The following is an 18,783-nucleotide window of genomic DNA, read 5'->3' as shown; positions in this document are numbered from 1 at the left end:
AAGCTGCACAGAACTAGGCTTTGAGCAGACAGATACCTGATCAGATTTTCTTTTGTTTTACTACATTATGCAGTACGCACAAATTTTAGAGGGGGAGGGAGGAGAGAGAGAGAGAGCGCGAGCACAGGATGAAGAATGCTATTAAAGGAAGTGATGTCTTCTGTAGAATCCTCACTGGCTATAAAATGTAAGCTGAACATAAATAACTAAGGCTAACATGTAACCCCGACTAAGCTCTTTCTCATTTTATATAATGAGAATATAACACACTAAAATGGTAATTGCCTTGGAAAGGAGTATTGTCTTGAGATGAAATATTTAAATCTCCAGATGCTCCAGAAAGATCCTCTTGTCTCTGCTGCATGTTAACAGGCACTAAGGAGTTCCAAGGGTGGCTTGCCATTTCTCTGAAAATTCGAACTTCTGTGCTGCCAGAAGACAATCCTGAAATAAAAAGCCAGAAGTTGACAGTTTTGCATATAAGCCACTTGCATAAACTCTTACGAAAAGACACTGATTCATATCCCAAAATACTCTTAACAGCTTTAGGGTTTTGTTTCTTTAACTCTCTCCTGTCAATTCTTCTACAAACCTTACCATGAATTTCTACTAATCTAAATTAGTAATACCTAATTATATCACACTTGGTTAAATTTACCCATTTTAGAGGATCAGTCTTAGGAAATACTGAAATCAGAAGATTACTAATATTTATTTTACACTAGCTAGCATATTTATGTTTCCCATTGCCACTGCATATAAATACATCAATCCTCTAATCTGATCTCAGGCAGGCATCTTTACAACATAACACAATAGCTTTTTTCATTCTTGAATAGAAATTGCCAAATATCACACAAGAAATCTGAGAGATCAAGAATACTAATATTGAGTTTAGTGCCACAACCACCTTTATCTATATACCTGAAGAATTCCACAAAGCTATCAGAAAAATCAAGTATAAACCACCCAGCGTAACATAAAAATACAGCTAGCCTCAAAAAATTTATTCAGGCACTGAGCAACTGAAACGTTAGGGAATTTTTTTCACAACTAGTCACTAATAAAAAAGCTGCAAGTAATAGCAAATGTTCTAAGAGCTTATTTTTGCTTTATGTCAGTTACACACRGATTTGTCACCTGAATTAGGAAGCATACAATGAAGAAAGTTACCATTTTAGAAGATTAAAGTCAAGAGGTTGAGATTTCAGTAGCTCAAGAACTATCATCTTTAAAAAATGATTTATAAATATAGAATAACTCATGCATACGTAAGTGTATGCAAGATCAGACACAAGTGAGATTAACACAGTATTAACATTTTAACCAAAAGACTTCAAGTAAATAAAACCACAGGTCTCACAATACAGTCACTACCACATGCAGCTCTCATGTTCCTAAGTGATAATGCTTGATATACAGAGGAATTAATTATAAAAATAATATTTTTGTGTTTTATAAGAAAATAGGTTAAGGTCAAGAGACAGACTGCAAGCAAAAAAAGGATATGAACATATATTCCCCAGAAAATTATTGACATCAATGTGACATTTAAATGACATTATTTTCAAAAGTAAGTTATTAAAACTTTTAATTACTGTGGTGGCACTTCAGCAGATATCAGAATAATACTCTTAGAAGCAACACAACAATTACAGCTCTGCAATAATCTGCATTCTATACTGATTAGAAAACTTATATTACTCTCTTCTGGGGGTCAAAATTCCTAAAACTCTGCCACCTAAAAATTTTCAGTATTATAGTTGCTGACTAAGTCTCAAAATGTCCTTTGTCAAAGTCGTTATGCTATTAGGTTAAATTATAGAAGTTAAAAATCACAAGCAAAGACTGTGTGCATTTCAGTTACACTCTACTCTGCAGGGCACTAGCTATTTTTACATGAAGTTCCTTACTAATCTTTATCAGAAGAACTTATGCTCAGTGAGTTAGATCCATTCTCCTATAAAGCAAGGTAAAGAGAACACACAATTTTCTATTTAGAAAAGGAGGAAAAAAAGTTTACCAGTGTCAATAGGGCTTGTATCCAATGTTTCACTAGTCAAAAAGCTTCCAGTGGAAATTGTTGAAGACAAATCACAAGGTGCCCCTTCCATGAAAGCTTCTGAACCCGAGTTTGTGGATACTACTTTAGAAAGTATTTCCTAGGGAAGAAGTAACATATATATTCAGTTGTCCATAGTTCAAACCTGGAAAAACTAAACATTTTATTCTGAGCTCAGTTCAAGTGTAGAAGCCTTCATTTTTTTTTTTTAATAGTCAGGCAAATACACATTCATCATTGCTCAGTACAACACATTCACATCCAGTCTCAGATATCTCCCTCCCCCCACCCTCCAAAACACACACACACACACACACACTCACACTCTTAATAAGCTTCTCAGAAATGTGTACAAATCATAACACCTGGAAGATTAGTTTATCTTCTGGTGGTCAGATTTGGCTATTTCTCATCACAGATCCACTTCAGTAGAATTGTAGATCTCAGAGGATTAGAGATGCAATTCTTGAAAGACTCCAAAATTTCACAAGTATTTATTTGCAAGACTGCCTTTTGCATACAGGAGATAGACTTAAGCTTGTCTTAATTCTGCTTTGTTTTATGACTATAAGTATCCAGAAAATACACTAAAATATTAGCTTCCTTAGTTTTCAGGATAAGCTCTACAGATAAAGCATGGAAAGGGGTTCTTATACTTCTGAGTTTACAGGAATGAAAAATGTGTACACACTTCTTCCCTATCTTTGAATTAAAAGATTAAAAAAAAAAGACAATCTAAGAAATCCAGCCTTTTAAAATTATAACCTACCTATAAGTACAAACACACTACTTTCTAAATACTACTTTCATCTACCGATAAAATGACTGGATCTACAGATGATGTAAGAGTACTAGATATCATTTACCTTCATTTTGGCAAGGCTTTCAACACCCTCTCCCACAAACATCATCATATCCGAGTTTGGATGTTACAATCTGCATGGATGAACCACCAGATGGAAAAAACCTGGCTGAACGATCAGGGTCAGAGGGTAGTGATTAATGGGTCATGCTCCACCTTGAGGCAGGAATAAATGGGGGTACCACAAGGGTCTATCCAGAGACCTGTTCCGTTTAACACTGTTGGCAGTGATCTGGAAGAGGTGACAGTACACTCAGGTTTGCAGAGGACATCAAGTTGGGGAAGGGAGAGTGAACCAGCTGAAACGTTTGAGGGCACCGCAGGCATCCAGAGAGACCTCATCAGTCTGGAGAAGGGRCCTCCAGGAACAATATAAACTCAGCAAGGACAAATGCTAAGTCCCGCACACAGGAAGAAGGAATCACCTGGCACAGTCGAGGCTGGAGACAAACTGCCTGGGGAAGAGCTCAGGGAAAGGAAAAAAAAAAAAAAAAAACTCTAGAGTGTTTTGGACAACAGTAAGTTGAGCATCAGCCCACAGGATGCCCTGGCAGTAATAAGCACCGGGAGCATTCTGGGCTATATGAACAGGAATATGTCCAGCAGATCCAGGCCAGTGATTATCCCTTTTACTTGGTACACTGCATCTAGCAGTACTGCATCTAGCCTTGAGCCCCTTATACAAGACAGATGTCAATCAGATAGGAAGAGTTCAGCAAACGGCCACCAATATGGTCAAGAGAGCAAGAGCACTTGCTGTGTGAGGAGAGGCTGGGGGAGGGGGGCTTGTTCAGCCTGAAGAGATGGCTGGGAGGAGGCAGGCCAAACAGCAGCCTGCCAGTTCCTACAAGGTTACCAAGAAGATGGAGCCAGGTTCTTTAGCATTGCATGGCAGAAAGATGAGAGACAACGGACCTAAGTTGAAACAGTGGAGGCTTAGACTGAATACAAGGAACAACCCTTCCACCAGGAAGGCCATCAAATGTTGGAACAGGTTGTCCACAGAGATTGTGCAATCTCCATCCTCGAAAGTTTTCAAGACCTGACTGGATAAATCCCAGGGCAACTTGATCTGCTCCCACAACTGACACTGCTGTGAGCAGGAGGCTAAACTAGAGACCTCCCCAGGTTCCTTCCAGCCTGAATTATCCTATGATACAAAATAGCTCTATACATATTCTTGAGCATTCTGGAAATACAAGATCCAATTCTCAAACATGCACATCCTTAAAGGCAAAGATATAGTACACTTTCATTTTTGCACACTATCTTCATATTCATATTTCAGATAAATACATCATGAAATAAASAGTAGATTACATTGCGTGGCTATTTTGATATGACTGACCGTATTATAGAGTCTGAATGATGGTCCAGTATGTGTTACAACTCCATTTCCAGTTTCAGGAACGAGAACCGGCAAATTTTGAGCCGCATGAGAATCCTGGGACCAGGCTGAATACAAATGCAACAGAAGCAGTCAGGAATAGAAAACAACTTTGAGTTCAGAGTTAGCGATTTTATTTGAACACCAGATGGCAATAATACTCTATTGTTGCCATCTTCACTACATTGATTTTGTCCATGCTTACCTCTTTTTATAACTTAACATGCTTTCTGCTCCACTGTAGCACTATATCAATTTAGTTGGTAAATAGAACAACTCTCCTTAACAGCCTTTTGACAATTTCTAATTACCATGACTGCTTTCTGCAGAGTATGCAGAAGGAGTAATGAATGTTTTGCAGGAGGTAACACAGCTTTTGTAGTGTTAACATAACCACTTAGTTGGCGGAGTTAGGAGGTAAGATCTTTTATTCTCTACTACGGTAACGATTACAAAGAAAAGTGCACAGAACAGACCACAGAACTCAAATGCTGAAATCTCACTACAGCATGACTCCTACTGAGGAACTGGTAGGATCATCTCTGCCATAATGCACTTATACGCAAAAATAAGAATGATCAGTATCAGGCGAAAATGACATGCTAGCAGCACCAGAAAAACGTAATCTCTCTATTCAGTGCTGACAAGTGCATTCAGAGTTTGGTAATTCTTGTAAAATTTGAGATTACATTTCCTGCAGCAAATAACTATAAAGTATTATTATTTCCAGTAATAATTTTCAAGAAAAGAAGCATTAAATATCAAGTAGAAATTGAAAATAAGMAGTAGCAGTTAGTGTTTCCTCCCAGTTCTATAGAGGCTGCTAATGGCAGAGACATTTCAAATTTCAAAGGCTCTATCCTTTAGACTTAACAAAACTTTGTGAGATCTGCTAACAGTAATTTGTGGCTTATATAAACTGAAACTCAGTCTCCATTTTCCAATGAGAAATTAAATGTCCCATTTTTACTACGGTACAAAAAAAAAGCAGGAGGTATTTCCTCTGTAAGACAACATAACAATCTACATGATGTGATACCTACATACCTCTATCAATATGAAACATTTTGAAAATCATTTAAAGGAAAAAAAAAAATCTAAGGTTTTATACAGCCACTGTCATCTAGTACTTTCCCAGGAGAAAGTGTAAGAAGTGAATGGAAACATCTAAAATAAATACATTTAGATTAAAGAGAAGTTAGTCTATTCGTCATTTAATGTGTTATTTACCTTAAATGCTAACTGTCAGATCTTCAAGTAAAGGATAAAGAAAAAATATCAAACAGGCTCCTCATCCTGCAACAAATTCTCCAGAAATTTCTAGTGGGCCTGATTCTGATCACTTATGGCATTTTGATCAGTAACCGAACAGGCATTGGCAATAGAATTTTCAAATAAATGTGACGACTGAAAGAATGATAAACAACCACAATAACGGTACAACCATAAAAATCATCCAAATCTCCTGCCAAGCTGGTCTGCTAAACACCACTGTTCCAAGATAGGTAAAATTATAAAACCAAGAACATAAAATACTGGTTTCTGATCCATTTTCTGTAAGCATATGACAAAGGTCTTCAGATTCTTGGGGAGGTGGGGGGGGGGGGGAGGAAGAGGCCTGAGGTGACAGAGAACTCCCTGGGTATAGATGAGACTAGGAACACTGCGCAAGTCTGCTCTTCTTTGGATCAGAACATGAGCATGCTAGAGAGGACCACAAAAATGACTGAGGCCTTGCAAAAAAATTCAATCAGCAAAACTGCAGTCATGTCATCTCTTGACATTTAAATATCCCCACTGGAGCACACATAAGATACTAAATGTTTAAACTCCAAGAAAATCATGACAAGGAGCAGTGATTAGCTGTCAGACATACTGAATCAGGAAAGAGAGCATTTATTTTCAAGTGTGATTAGAAAAATGAATACTGGAATAAGCTACCACAGAAAATGAGTTCTCTATTTCTTGATCTCTCTAAATCAAGATTGGATAGTTTTCTGAAAGAAATGCTTTAGTTTGCCAGATAAAGGGTTATCAGAGTGGCAGGTAATAATTTACAATACAGAAGAGATTAGATTAAAGCATCCAACGCTCTCTTGTATTTAAATTCTATGAAGAACTATGCTACAAATGTCTTTTATTACTACACAATAAGTATATTGTTCTTGTGATATTAATAAAAGGGATGAATAGTAGTAATTTCGTGCTATAAGCCAAATTAATTACTGATTTCAGAGTTAAAATAAAACATGCTCAGATTTCATGAGTTTATTATAATACCCTTAAAGCCCTAATATTTGGTGGCTCATAAAGGAGGCTGCTTCTTCCCTTCTTCCCTCCAAAATAATAAYGCAACATTCTTATTTGGCACAGCTGACTTCTATATGGCACCTCCATATCTTAACCTCCTTGCCACCACACCAGGACAAACAATTCATATTAAGAAATTGAGGCTGGAATATAGAGAATGCAATTTATTCAAGCAGAAATCGCAGTAAGACAGCAGCAATTATTTTTGGGTGCAATTTAGAAGATAAAAGCTTGAATGATGAATCACTCAGYGAAGATAATGAAAAAACAGGGATTAGTTCAAACTCAACTAGGGATACAAATAGAGAAGATTTATGTCAACAGATGTACTCCACACTAGTTTGCTATACTGACAATGGATAAGACAATCTGTTGCAATACTGAATTACAGACAAATATTGAGGATTAAGAAAAATAAATTGAAATTTTTGCCTGATTCAGACTAACCGACCACACATGGAATATCTCTCTTTAGGCTTGCAACATATGAAGATTATCACATCTGGAACCCTGCTCAARGGAACTGTTGAAGATGAATACTGAGGGAAAAGTTTACCAGTATACAAGGCAGAACTGTGAAAGCAGCTGTATATATCAAATCTAGTGACTGTTTGCAAACTGATTCTGCCTGCCTCATCTGTAGTGTTACTCCACAATTCTCTAAGAATTTGTACTCTATTGGTCCATTTTAAAATTACTTTTCAGGCAAATTTCGTTAAAGACATTAAGTTCCTACCTCATTTTTAAGGCATCAGTGGCACGGTAGAAGAGGGCAACCCAAATCAGTGCCACCACAGAGGTTACTACTGCAGCATCAATTCAGCAGTTACCCGTCCCTCCTGGCCTGCCGCTTGGCCAATCCGTTTGTGCAGCACTCGCGACCACTCGGTACCAAGASCAGTGATTCATTCTCATCCCACCAGAAGCAAGCCCTTAAGACTGCCTTTACAGTCAGATACGTCTGCCTCCAAATTTGAGGAGCTTGAAATTATTTTTCCTCTTGTAATACTTGGAGGAAAGAAATATGGTTACTAATTAAGCGTGACAGAAACCTAGGGTAATTACTGAAGTTCCAAAATAATTTTGCCTATCACTCAATGACGAATCTTGTATCTCAAAAGGAAACACTTATCAATAAAGTAGCCAGGCAGATTTACAAAGTTTATCTTTACAAGACTCAGTGCAACTTCTGCGCAACTTTTACCTTATTTTTTTTTAAATCATCTTTAACACTTTATTCTGCACAAATCCTATTAATAATGTTCATATATTTTCCAGATCTAATAGTTTTGTAATCACAAGAGCAGTTCAACTCCTAGGTTGTAAAGCTATATCCATTTGATCAAAAGTAGAAACCATCAAGGATGTCACATCAAAGATCAAATCACACATATAAAGCACTCATTTGTTTTCATCATTAGAGAACAAACTTGAAGGTATAAGTATGTCTCTTAAAAACACAACATCACAACTGTAAACATGGTCTGGTTAGAATCATGTATAAAAAAAGTTCACCACTAAAATCCTAAATTACATCTTAAAATGCACTTAAAAAGCACACTAACCMTTTTCAAAAATAAATGCCAACACATTCTAAAGATTCTTCTGCTGAAGATACCAAATTAGTCATTGAAGATACCATGAAGTTCTTTACAACCTTCAAATTATAATGAAAATATTGCTGGCAGTATTTTGGTTATTCTTTGAACTGTTCAAGGGGACAACCCTCTTCAATACGTAATTCAGGATCTCTCCCCACCTCATCTCTTTTAATACATATGTTCACATGAAGTTTCCTAATCCTCTCATACAAGGAACTGTTGCACTGTCTATACATCACTAATGAAAAAAGACACTATAGCAAGATATTTTTATATTAATTGAGTAACTGCCAATCTGGCCCACGCTTCTACAACTTGGGCAAATAAAAGCCTTTTCTCCAACTATTAAGGAAAGACTTTTAATGATAAATTAAGTGTAAATATTATGCACATTTCAAAAAGAATGTTCTGAGAATTGAAGGAAGCAACTGAAAGGAAATAAGCTTTTATGTACTTATTTAAAACAACTTCATTTCCCATTAAATTTTGGTCAAATTAAAAAGGATATCAACACACTAAATAAAATCTTAAGATGGGGGGAAGAATTAGCATTTCAAGCAATGAAGAGATGCATACTACATAGCTGTATTGCTTGTAAAAATATATACAAAATTACTGAATTGACTTCTTTGCGGCTCTAATAAAATTGTTTCAGACAGATACTCAAAACTACTTCACCATGAGATACTATCACGTTGTATTAAACTTTGAATTGCTTAAGTCAGTGTTTCAAACACTGTTGAGTAACAGTGATAGCTAGTCAGGGAATGCACTTTCAGCTATAACCTAGATAAACTGCATTTCCATCTGCAAGAAATTCAAATAGATGAAAGCAAAATGCAACTGAAAGTATTGAAGCCTTCAGGTTACATCATTATTTCAAGACTGCAGGGGCAAGCTTAGTTTCTATAAGCAGTAGGAAAACAATAGGATTTATACCTCAGCGCCTACTTACGAGCCCATCAACATAACCTACTGAAACACTCTTAGTAACCGACAACTGCTTTGCTCATCTAAGACCTCTGTCCTTTTATAAGTCAGCTAAACTATTCATAGTACCAAGTAGGTTTCAACATCTCTATAATAAAAAATATTTGGACCATCTATAGACTGCTTTATTTGTGATAACTGAAACAACTGCTTGTTTGGGGAATCCGAGTACTTTTGTCACATACGGACAAGGCCTATCCTCAAAGGTGCAACCTCTGATAAAAGCTCTTCACTGAAGAGATCAGAATTCAAGTAATCCTTGCATTATTGTAATATTTTTTTAGTCATAGCTAACAGCCAATCCCTTCAATGCTGTTTCTTTAAGCAAAGGTTAACACTGGCCTCCTATTTTTTGTCTCAACTGTAGTTTTTAAACAATTTCTTAAATATGGTGATCTTTCAGAGGGTGTCTACATTAGCCCTTTAGCACTCCAGAGTTCTGCTTAAGCATGGATTTGCCTTTTGTCCATACAAGGAGTTATTGGGTACTGTCATGGCACCACCAGTCTGCTCAAAACAACCTGGTGAAACTGATGCTGAAACCACACACAAGCTGTTTGGGCAAAAGGTACTTCCCTCAGCAGGAAAACACATCTTCTGCAGCACTCTCCAGCTGTTTGCTCCCTACCCATGCATGGGATTTTGTTTGCAACAGCAAGGCAGTCAGGTGATGCAAAACATCTTATAGGCAGCTCCACTAATTACAGATAAAAAGCACGTGCCTGGGATGAACAATTGTTGACTGGTAAGGAAGTCCACTCCAGTACTGACATATATTACTAAAATGGTAACAGATCAGAAAAATCAACCACTCAGTCCTTAAGACAAATGCTTATTAGAACATCATTTTTCACACTTAAAGGTAAATGGTATTTAAATTGTGTAGCACAATCTTTAATGAGTCAGGTCAGACACAAAAATAAATAGCAGTAAAATCAGCAATATTTTTAAGGGTACTTGCTTAATCTCTAGAAGAAGGAAGACTTGCTCACCTGAATCATATGACTTTTCAGTCATCAGCATCTTTAATAGCCTACTTGACTGTTCACTTTCCCTTAGACTTCCACTAGAGATTTGTTCTTCATAATTCGTTATGCTCCCAGATAATCTGCCATCTTCATGAAGAGCACGACTGTAAGAGTTAACACATGCAAACTCCCCAGCAGTTGAAATGGGAGAAGATTCTCCACCAGCAGAATCTGTTTTATCTGAGTTTAAAACATCTGTAATCAGTTTAGGTAAAGAAATGCAGTGTTTTGCACATCACAAAAGATTATGTTAAAGATGCACGTACTGTTCCAAAGAAATAATCTGGTGAATTTGTACAATGCTCCATTTTAATACAGTTAACCATTCAAGAAATGAAAACCTCTGTATTACAACTGTTCAGACAAATTTCACAACTCATAAGAATTACTTTTTGAAAAGTTCTAAATAAACTAAATTATTCTTTCAAAAAGGAAAAAAAAAACAGAAACCCAAACAACTCACATGTTTTCTGTACAGTAAATCCACCAAAACTTTTGGTAATTTCACAGATGGTAAGCTCCATTCTTTGAATAGCCAGGAAGAAGTCATAATAAGATCTCCCCCTTCMCCTCCCCCAGAGAGCTTATTGAGACTGTAATATCTCAACATAACCAATTCTACTAATTCTCTTGATAACATATATTTTTAAATTCAAGTCATTCTCATTGTTCTTTGAAACATCTTTTTTTTTTTTGCAATATCCTGCTTGAAATATTGATGACACCAAAGTATCACATTTCAGAAGCAACTGCATCATTCCCAAATTCAGAGGCAATACAATTTTTCTGCTCTAGTTCAAGATCTCTCTCATTTATACAACCACAGATCAAAATAATCCCTTCTCACCATGGAATCCCATTAAAAACTCAAATTCAGTTATTATCTTCTACCATGACCAATGGTTAGATAACATAGGAATAAACACACCTGTGGATCACAGTGGGATTACTCACCAARTAAGTATCCTCTACTCTAGAATTCCATTGGGCAATTTGTCAAAAAAYGTTTGGTAAGTACTAATAAACTAATCTTGTTTAAGATGTGTGATATTAAGTCAAACGCCTTCTGAGAAGGTAAATGTATTTCAATCGAACACTTTACCAACCTGAACTTTTTATCTAATCAAGACACCAAATTGGTTTAACAAGAATTATCCTATACAAAATGATGCTGACTAGCATTAATTACTTTTCTTTAATTAAGAAAAAGTCTCATATCAGCTGTTTTGTTATTCTGCTCAAAATCAATGCCACCCTGGCAGGCCTGTAATTACTCGGGTAGTTCTGCTTACTCTTTTAAAAACACTGGCACAACACTAAAACTTCCTAAAATATGCCTAGAATTGTAACTGTGAAGAGACTTCCTTGGGAGAGGGGAAAAATAAATGTTCATATTTAGAAAACATTATTTTCTTGTACGTCTTAAGCTTAAGGTTCCAGAGAATTATTATAAAGCATTGTATACTTAGAAAATGCTAATAGCTAGTTATTCTTGGAAGTTGTTARAGTGTTTTGTAACTGAAAAAAGAAAAAAATTAAAGAGCTCTTTTAAAAGTTTCTCTGTAGCCACCTGATACTAACTCCTTAATTATAAAGTTTCACACTCACATTCTAGGTGTGCTCCAAGCCTTTAAATACCCTTCCATCAGCTCTGATGTTTCTCCTTTCAATTGATATATTTGCAAGTGTCTGATTAAATCCTCAAATTAAACTGCATGAATTACATTCACTTTAAATATTGAATCCAGAATATATTATCTTTATTCTGAAAGGAATTTTTAACACAGGCCCTGCTCACTTTATCACACAGAAGAAAAAAAATAAAAAAGTACTGGAATTATGATGAATTTCCTTTTTAGTGAGTGTTTTGACTGTGTTTTTCTAGACATATACACCTGACAGTATACTCTTTCTGCAACTGTAACTTGCATTTTTCTGGAATATAAAGAAAATTATGCCACAGTAAAGGCAACAGTATCAGCAAATATAAAAATTATGACACAGCAAAGGCAGCAATATCAGCAAATATTTCATGATCCATCATCTTATAGACGCTGAAGAATAGATTTTTTCCCCTCTAACCTGTATTTCTTAGGACAAAGAATTTAATATATATATTACCTGCAAAGGAAATGTTGCAGCTTCTTGGTGTGTCTACTTCTGGTATAACACTAAGCTCATGCTGTTCCAGTTCAAGCCCTAACTTGACTTTTGCCAGAGGTGGTTTGGAAGATCTTCTTTTCTGTTCTTTACATTCAATCTTCTTAGGCTGCTCTGTAAAACGAATTTCTGTGATTTAAATTCCCCTAGCACACTGCAATAATTTATCTACTAAATTAGCTTGGGGAGATGGAAGAGCACTCCATCTCAATTGAAAAAATAAGAAAAACCATCCTAATGTAAAATGTTACACAGCCTTACCAGTGTGCCCAGCTGGACTGACGCACTGTGAAATCATTTCATCTTCCTGAAAGGCACTTGTATCACAATTCATTTGCTGGTAGTTTTCCGAGTCTTGCAAAAAGTTAGTCAGACAGTTGGGCTTTTTTGCCTGTGTCATTTCTTCATTTGTACTGAACTCTCTTACCTTAAAGAAAAAAAGCAACCATATGTAGTGTTATACTTATATCCATTTATTAAATCAGCAACCTTTTCTGGGTATTCCATGGAGTGTCAACAATATTGAGTATTTTGAGAGATAAGTTCAAATATGTGAGGTACTAGATACACTTACTCACTTTACAAAAAAAATTTGGGCAGATAAGTATTTCAGTTAGCTCTACAAACCTGATTTAGTAATACCTGATTAGCTATGTATTCAAGGCTGTTGCTAGATTAGATTAGAATAATCAGTATTTTTAATAGAAACATTTCTTGAAAAGTCTGCTTTGTTTTCCATTACTGACACCATGCATTTTAGCCGTCTGAAGACTGCAAAATCAGGAGACAAGGACTGAAGATAGTTATTTTTCTAAGATAACTTCAGTCAAAAATAGAGGGTCAGAAGAAGCTTCTTTAGGAATAACCTTGCAACTCAAAAACTAAATTTGTTTTTCCCTTAGAAGTAAGTACAAGAAATACAGAAAAATAAATACAAAAATAAGCAAAAGTACAAGCTGAGTGTAACTGCCAAATCAATTTCCTAGTCTGTGCATGTTAAAAGTTAAATTTTTTTTTAAATGGTCTGTTCAAAACACTTAGTATATCCCTTTGAGATATTTAAAGATTTTTAATTTAAGAGCTGTTTTACATATAAGCTGCACTTCTAGACCTGAAGAAAACTAGGCTTGCTTGTATGGCATTTCAAACAATGTAACTACAAAAATGAACATTATGTTCAGAGACCAAGCATAGAGAAGTTTCTGTAAAATTTCTGTTACACTGAACAACACAGCTCTTTTGGATCTCATGAAATAGAACTACTGTTTACAAATCAGAAGCTGTAATTCAAATTTTCATTCTGGTAAATGACTTAAAGTATCAACACTCCATGGGATACTTTACTACTTGGCAGAGTGCACTCTAAGTTGGATCACCTACTAGCATTGCATTTATCAGGCATACCTGCTTGTTCAGAAATTCTTTCAAAGCCTCTTGCTGTCTCTGCATTTGTTCCTTCAATTTATCCTGCTTCCTTAGAAGTAGTTGTTCTTGTATTTTTTGTCTAGAAAGAAGAGCTTCTCTTTGTGCATCTAGTTGCTCTTGAAGTTCTTTCAAATACTTCTGCTGAGCTTGGATGCTCTCTGATGAGGCCAACACCCTGTTCCTTAAATTCAGTATAGTAGAATAATTTAACAAAGATGCATCTCCACTTTTTGATGTCAAGAACTCCTGAACATTGTGAGCTTTAAGTTCTTCATGAGATAAAGTCAGAGGCTGGAGAAGAGACAGGGGTTGTTCAAAGCTTGTTTTAAGGTTGCTCTCTGCAGATCCCTGCTGGTACTCCAAAGAATCACTTGAGGCTGCCTGAGCTACCCAAGATCTATTTGTTCCTGGCAAAAGAGATRTTTTTTGTGGAGGTTCTTCCACAGCATCTGTCTCTGTTTGATGGTTTGACATCTTCTGAGATAACGACTCCCCATCACACTCAACTGTTCCTGAAGGCTCAGAGGAATTTTCTGCAGGCAAAACAAATCTAACCTGTTGTACGCGGGCTTCTGGTTGCATTCTGACAGGGGGGACATCTTGCAAAGCCATGCCTAATCCTGATGGTATCTGAAACTGAGGTGAATCTCTGACTCGAGTATTGGAGGTTTCCAACATTCCCATTTGTTCCTGTGAAGGAGAGCTATATGGCAAGTAAAACACTCCTTGATTCAATTTTGATGTTTCTAAAAATTGCACRTGTCTTCCAGGACAAACATCATGTATTTGCTCTTCATATTTCTGTGCAGATGTTTTTTCTGACACATGTGGTGTTCCTGAAAAAACAAGTAGTGACTGGCTATATTCTTGTGTACTAACTTGTTCAGACAACTGGCATTGTATTGGATGTACTCCTTGCTTCTGTAGCACAGGTTCTGAGGTAGACTTTAAATTAATTGATTTTGTTTCCACAGAACTTATAGGTGTGACAGGAGTACTTGAGTATCTTTGCTTCAATTTATTCTGATACTCCTGCAGACACTTTCTAGCCTCTTCAACAGTCCGTTTGTGCAGCCTAAAAAGAACAAAAGCACACATCCAGCTTAAGCATCACAAAGATAAACAACAATTTCAATAATTAAGTCATTTCAAAATTGTTTTGAAATTGTCAACTTAGACTTCCATTTTATAATGAAGTTTACCTGCTTTGCTGTAGAAGACGTTGCTGATAACTACGAATCATCTGCAAATGACTGGCTTCTCTAGGACTTCCAGTTTTTGACACAGTAGTAGTTTCAGTCTATTTAAAATTAAACAACTCTAAGTGAAAATATGCAAATAATTCACAGAAAACTATAGAGCAACATTAATCTTTAACAATATGTTACTGCTCCTCCTAAGCCTATAGAAGGTACTCTGCATCACTGTTTGAAGCCTGTGGGGTTTCAGCCCGAAGCAATGAAGTTAGAGCAGGTTCTGGAACAGATTGCCTACTGCTTCACTCTCCCATTGGAAATCACCATGAAAGTTGATACTGCTTACAGTARCTTAGCTCAGAGAGGTAAACATGCCCAGTAGCAAACTAAGGAAACAATGATCCAACATAGCTGCCTTTATAAGGAGAAAAGATTATTGGGAGTACAGGCTGTACAAGTGATTCAAGATTTTACATAAAGATTACTTTCCTCAATGAATGCCTCTTCTTGAAATAGATAATGTTTGAGATTTAGACAAAGGAAAAAAGGTAGACTTTTTAAAGATTTTTCTCCCTTGATCAAGAAGGATACATGTACATGCATAACCATTAGATGACTCTAATCAGATTTTACCAATGTGTGCTTTGTACAGATATACTGTCTCTAGGACTATGCAGAGATAACCTAATATCCAAAGCCCAGCAGCAGCACATGAAATAAATGCCTTACTTCAGCCGAAAGGCAGCTTTTGTATGGAGGAACTTCTGACTTATGGCCTAAGAATCAAGAATAAACTCTTGATTGTTAGAATTTAAAACTTGGAATTTGCTCTCTGAGTTTTTATTAATAAATAAATAAAAGAAGAAACACTTAAGATACTTCACCTCATGTTCCCCTTCTTTCTGCTGGTCTGTGAAAGGACTGTTGCTGCTTTGGACCAGCTGATCTTTCTCCTCTTTTTCTTTTTTATTAACCTCTTCCAAACAGTGCTGCATTTGAATCTTCAGAAAATCAGCTTCCAGACGTGCTCTGTTCTCCTCAATTTGTTTAAGCAAGGCCAGCTGTTCCAATTTCTGTTGCTCTATTTGCTTATTCTATTGAAAAGAAAGRAGGATGAATCTCCAGAACTGAATGACAAAAAAAAGTTTGTCACAAATTACAATAAAATTTCTATTGTAAAAGGCATTTCCCAACTCTAAGAGACTTTTACAAAAATAGTTTCAAAGCTTAGAAAAGTTTATTTGGCTGGCTAGATATTCCTAATAGCCCATGAATACAAAACATTATACTACATATTCATTATTGCAGTTATCTACTATCAAATTAATAGAATGGATAAAAATCAGACTCTAAGCATTGAAGATGCATTACATTTTCTAGASACTGCAAAAATATCCTCCTCTTTAGATTGAATTTGGAAGTCCGTTTTGCATTTTATGGAGTTTTTCATCAGAAGTTCAAAGCACTTAAATGTGAATTCAAGTCTCACAGTATTTATGAAATAGCTAATATATAAACAACTTAAAAGCACACCACGAATCTCCAAAGTGGTTTGCTTATTTTTATTTTCCAAGCTACTGATCAGTTACAAATCACTACTGTATCCAGGTATAGCAACAGCACACACCTTTTGGAAAGGAAGTTAAAAAATTTCAAAGTACCAGCAAAGATGAACTGAACAACAGACATTAATATGCTTGCCCTAAAGTGACTGAGACACACTGAATGGTCACTTATGAGCTTCACTTGTGTAGCTACCATCACTCATTAAAAACAAATAATTGACACCTTTTGTGCATCCACCTGTAAATATTTATATCTAGTTTGCCAAGGAATACAAACTCAGGCTCTGTTAACATCAGATAGCTATTTCATATGTGTAGTGTAAGATAATTAGACTGCTGTTGCTAAAGTATTACTGAATACCTGCAGCATAGCAGCCACGATGAGGACAAGAGAAACAGCAATTTGATAAAAAGTTCAGCCTGAAAATTGTTATGTGAACCTAGCAACCTATACCTGGGGGTAAGGAGTGGGAGAAAATTGCTGTTAAAGAAAGTAGTCATACTTTCAGGGAAAATCTACTGCATTTTTCTGCTAGGACAAAACAAACAAACAAACAAAAAAAAAATAAAATAAATCAAACCTCGCATTTCCTGACTTGCTGAATTTTAACTCTACAGTTGAAGGCTGCATTAAGACCTGCATTTTGTTTTTTTAAAAAATGATGAATCTCCACATAAAAAGTTGTAAATTTCTAAATTTCTAGAATACTATGAAATAACAAAGTCTTATACAAACTTATCTAAATATAATGAATACAACATTCAGAAAGACACAAAAGTTTCTGCATTTGTTTTTTTTTAAGTAACTAGGAAACACAATATTCAAGGTTTGAAAGTTTTTTTCTATCAACACTCTAGACAACAACACAAACCTTACCATGTTGTTACGCAGGTTTAACATTTTTACATGACTGTGTATTGTTGACTAGCATCTTCCCTAAAGCAAGTGTATTAAGCCACAATCAGGATTTTAATATTTTCATAGGGTAGCATCCCTTGCCTATAGCAGATGTTAGGTTTTAAAAAGCAGTTTTTCTCCACACTGTTCTAAGCTCCAGCTAGAGTTCAGTGATTAAAAAAAGTTGACAACACACGGGTTAAGCATAGAAAATATTACAGCAAGAATTTATGTAAAAATTACAAACATGTTAAAAAGAACTATAACTGTTTTATAAGCTGAAGAATTTTATCATTTTTCTGTAAATCAGTTAATCAGCGCTCTTAACTGAGAAAGAAAAAAAGATATATACATTTACCCATTTTTGTCTTTCCTCTTCCATTCTAATTTTAGCTGCTTGTTCCCGAGGATGAATTAGAACAGAATTTTCAGCTAAAACTGTATCTTCCAACATTTCCATGGAGTCTAAGATATACATGTTATTTAACTGTAAATCCAGTCAGAAAGGACAAAATTGCTCACATTGAAACTTGAAAGCATATGACTACTACCTGAAGCATTAAAATTTTAGCTTGGAAACAACTTCTGTTACTGAATTCATAAAACATTATTCTAGAAAATAGTATTTTCCTCTATTTTCAGTTCCTACACAGAAGGCAGTAGTGGTTGCCTTTCAAAGGGCCAGGCCTTGGAGCTTTCTTAYGTCTTCCTTCACACTGTTGTAACCTCTCTAAACAAAATGCATTAACAGCTCTTGAAAATATTTCCATCTACAACCTACTCTGCCTGTCTCAGTGAGCTGCAGAATCAGATTTTTGTATTATTTAAGTCCTTGCCCTTTAYTATGTGCCTTTGATATACAAGATGACCTATCTCCAAAAGGATGGAAGATTGCTTGTACCCAGCTTATTCAGTAGCTAGATTAGCAAGATTATTTTGAAGAATGATCAATGTTTCATTCTACAACTAGAATTCTGCTAGCAAGTGATCTAACAGCTGGCTATTGCACAAAAAGCAAATATTCATCCAATACTTAAAAAAATCAGCACATCTTCCTCACTGGTAAAGGCAAGCTAAACACTTGTTTCTACCCATTCAGCATTCTGCAATGCCCACAAATTATGCAGGTGTATCCATGTGCACATGACTGAAGTAAATTGCTAGATCTGGTTAAAAAAATTACAGGATTTCAGACACCCTTTTGTCTTGAACACTTCCAGTTATGAATCTCTGAAGCTCATAACTTTTCCAGGTCAACTGGTATGCAGCTTTAATGCCCAGTTCTGCACTGAAAAAAAG

At 35.8% G+C, this 18,783-nt stretch overlaps 1 protein-coding gene and 1 non-coding gene across 6 annotated transcripts in view; both read right to left on the bottom strand.

Moving 5' to 3' along the window:
• CEP295 (centrosomal protein 295) overlaps nt 1-18,783 on the bottom strand; it is a 48,571-nt gene that overhangs the window by 10,798 nt on the left and 18,990 nt on the right. For 3 of the 5 annotated variants that reach the window (XM_085310238.1, XM_085310239.1, XM_085310243.1), the window contains exons 11-20: nt 17,843-17,949; nt 15,906-16,115; nt 15,028-15,125; nt 13,805-14,900; nt 12,662-12,827; nt 12,362-12,514; nt 10,205-10,420; nt 4,273-4,379; nt 2,024-2,162; nt 271-444 (exon numbers count right to left, since the gene is read on the bottom strand). In XM_085310238.1, coding sequence (XP_085166364.1) covers nt 271-444; nt 2,024-2,162; nt 4,273-4,379; nt 10,205-10,420; nt 12,362-12,514; nt 12,662-12,827; nt 13,805-14,900; nt 15,028-15,125; nt 15,906-16,115; nt 17,843-17,949 — 2,466 coding nt within the window. The remainder of the gene's footprint in view (nt 1-270; nt 445-2,023; nt 2,163-4,272; nt 4,380-10,204; nt 10,421-12,361; nt 12,515-12,661; nt 12,828-13,804; nt 14,901-15,027; nt 15,126-15,905; nt 16,116-17,842; nt 17,950-18,783) is intronic. The other 2 variants (XM_085310241.1, XM_085310242.1) reach the window with 1 other exon arrangement.
• On the bottom strand, nt 2,400-2,483 carry LOC146592875 (small nucleolar RNA U2-19). The gene has a single exon (XR_014896509.1). It is a non-coding gene; the product is annotated as a small nucleolar RNA U2-19 (small nucleolar RNA).

This window comes from Rhea americana, unplaced genomic scaffold, assembly GCF_003343005.1.
Source record: "Rhea americana isolate MKP2758 unplaced genomic scaffold, rheAme1 scaffold_314, whole genome shotgun sequence".
Lineage (NCBI taxonomy): Eukaryota > Metazoa > Chordata > Aves > Rheiformes > Rheidae > Rhea > Rhea americana.
The sequence above is the reverse complement of the archived record's forward strand: the minus strand, read 5'-3'. Positions and strand labels throughout refer to the sequence as shown.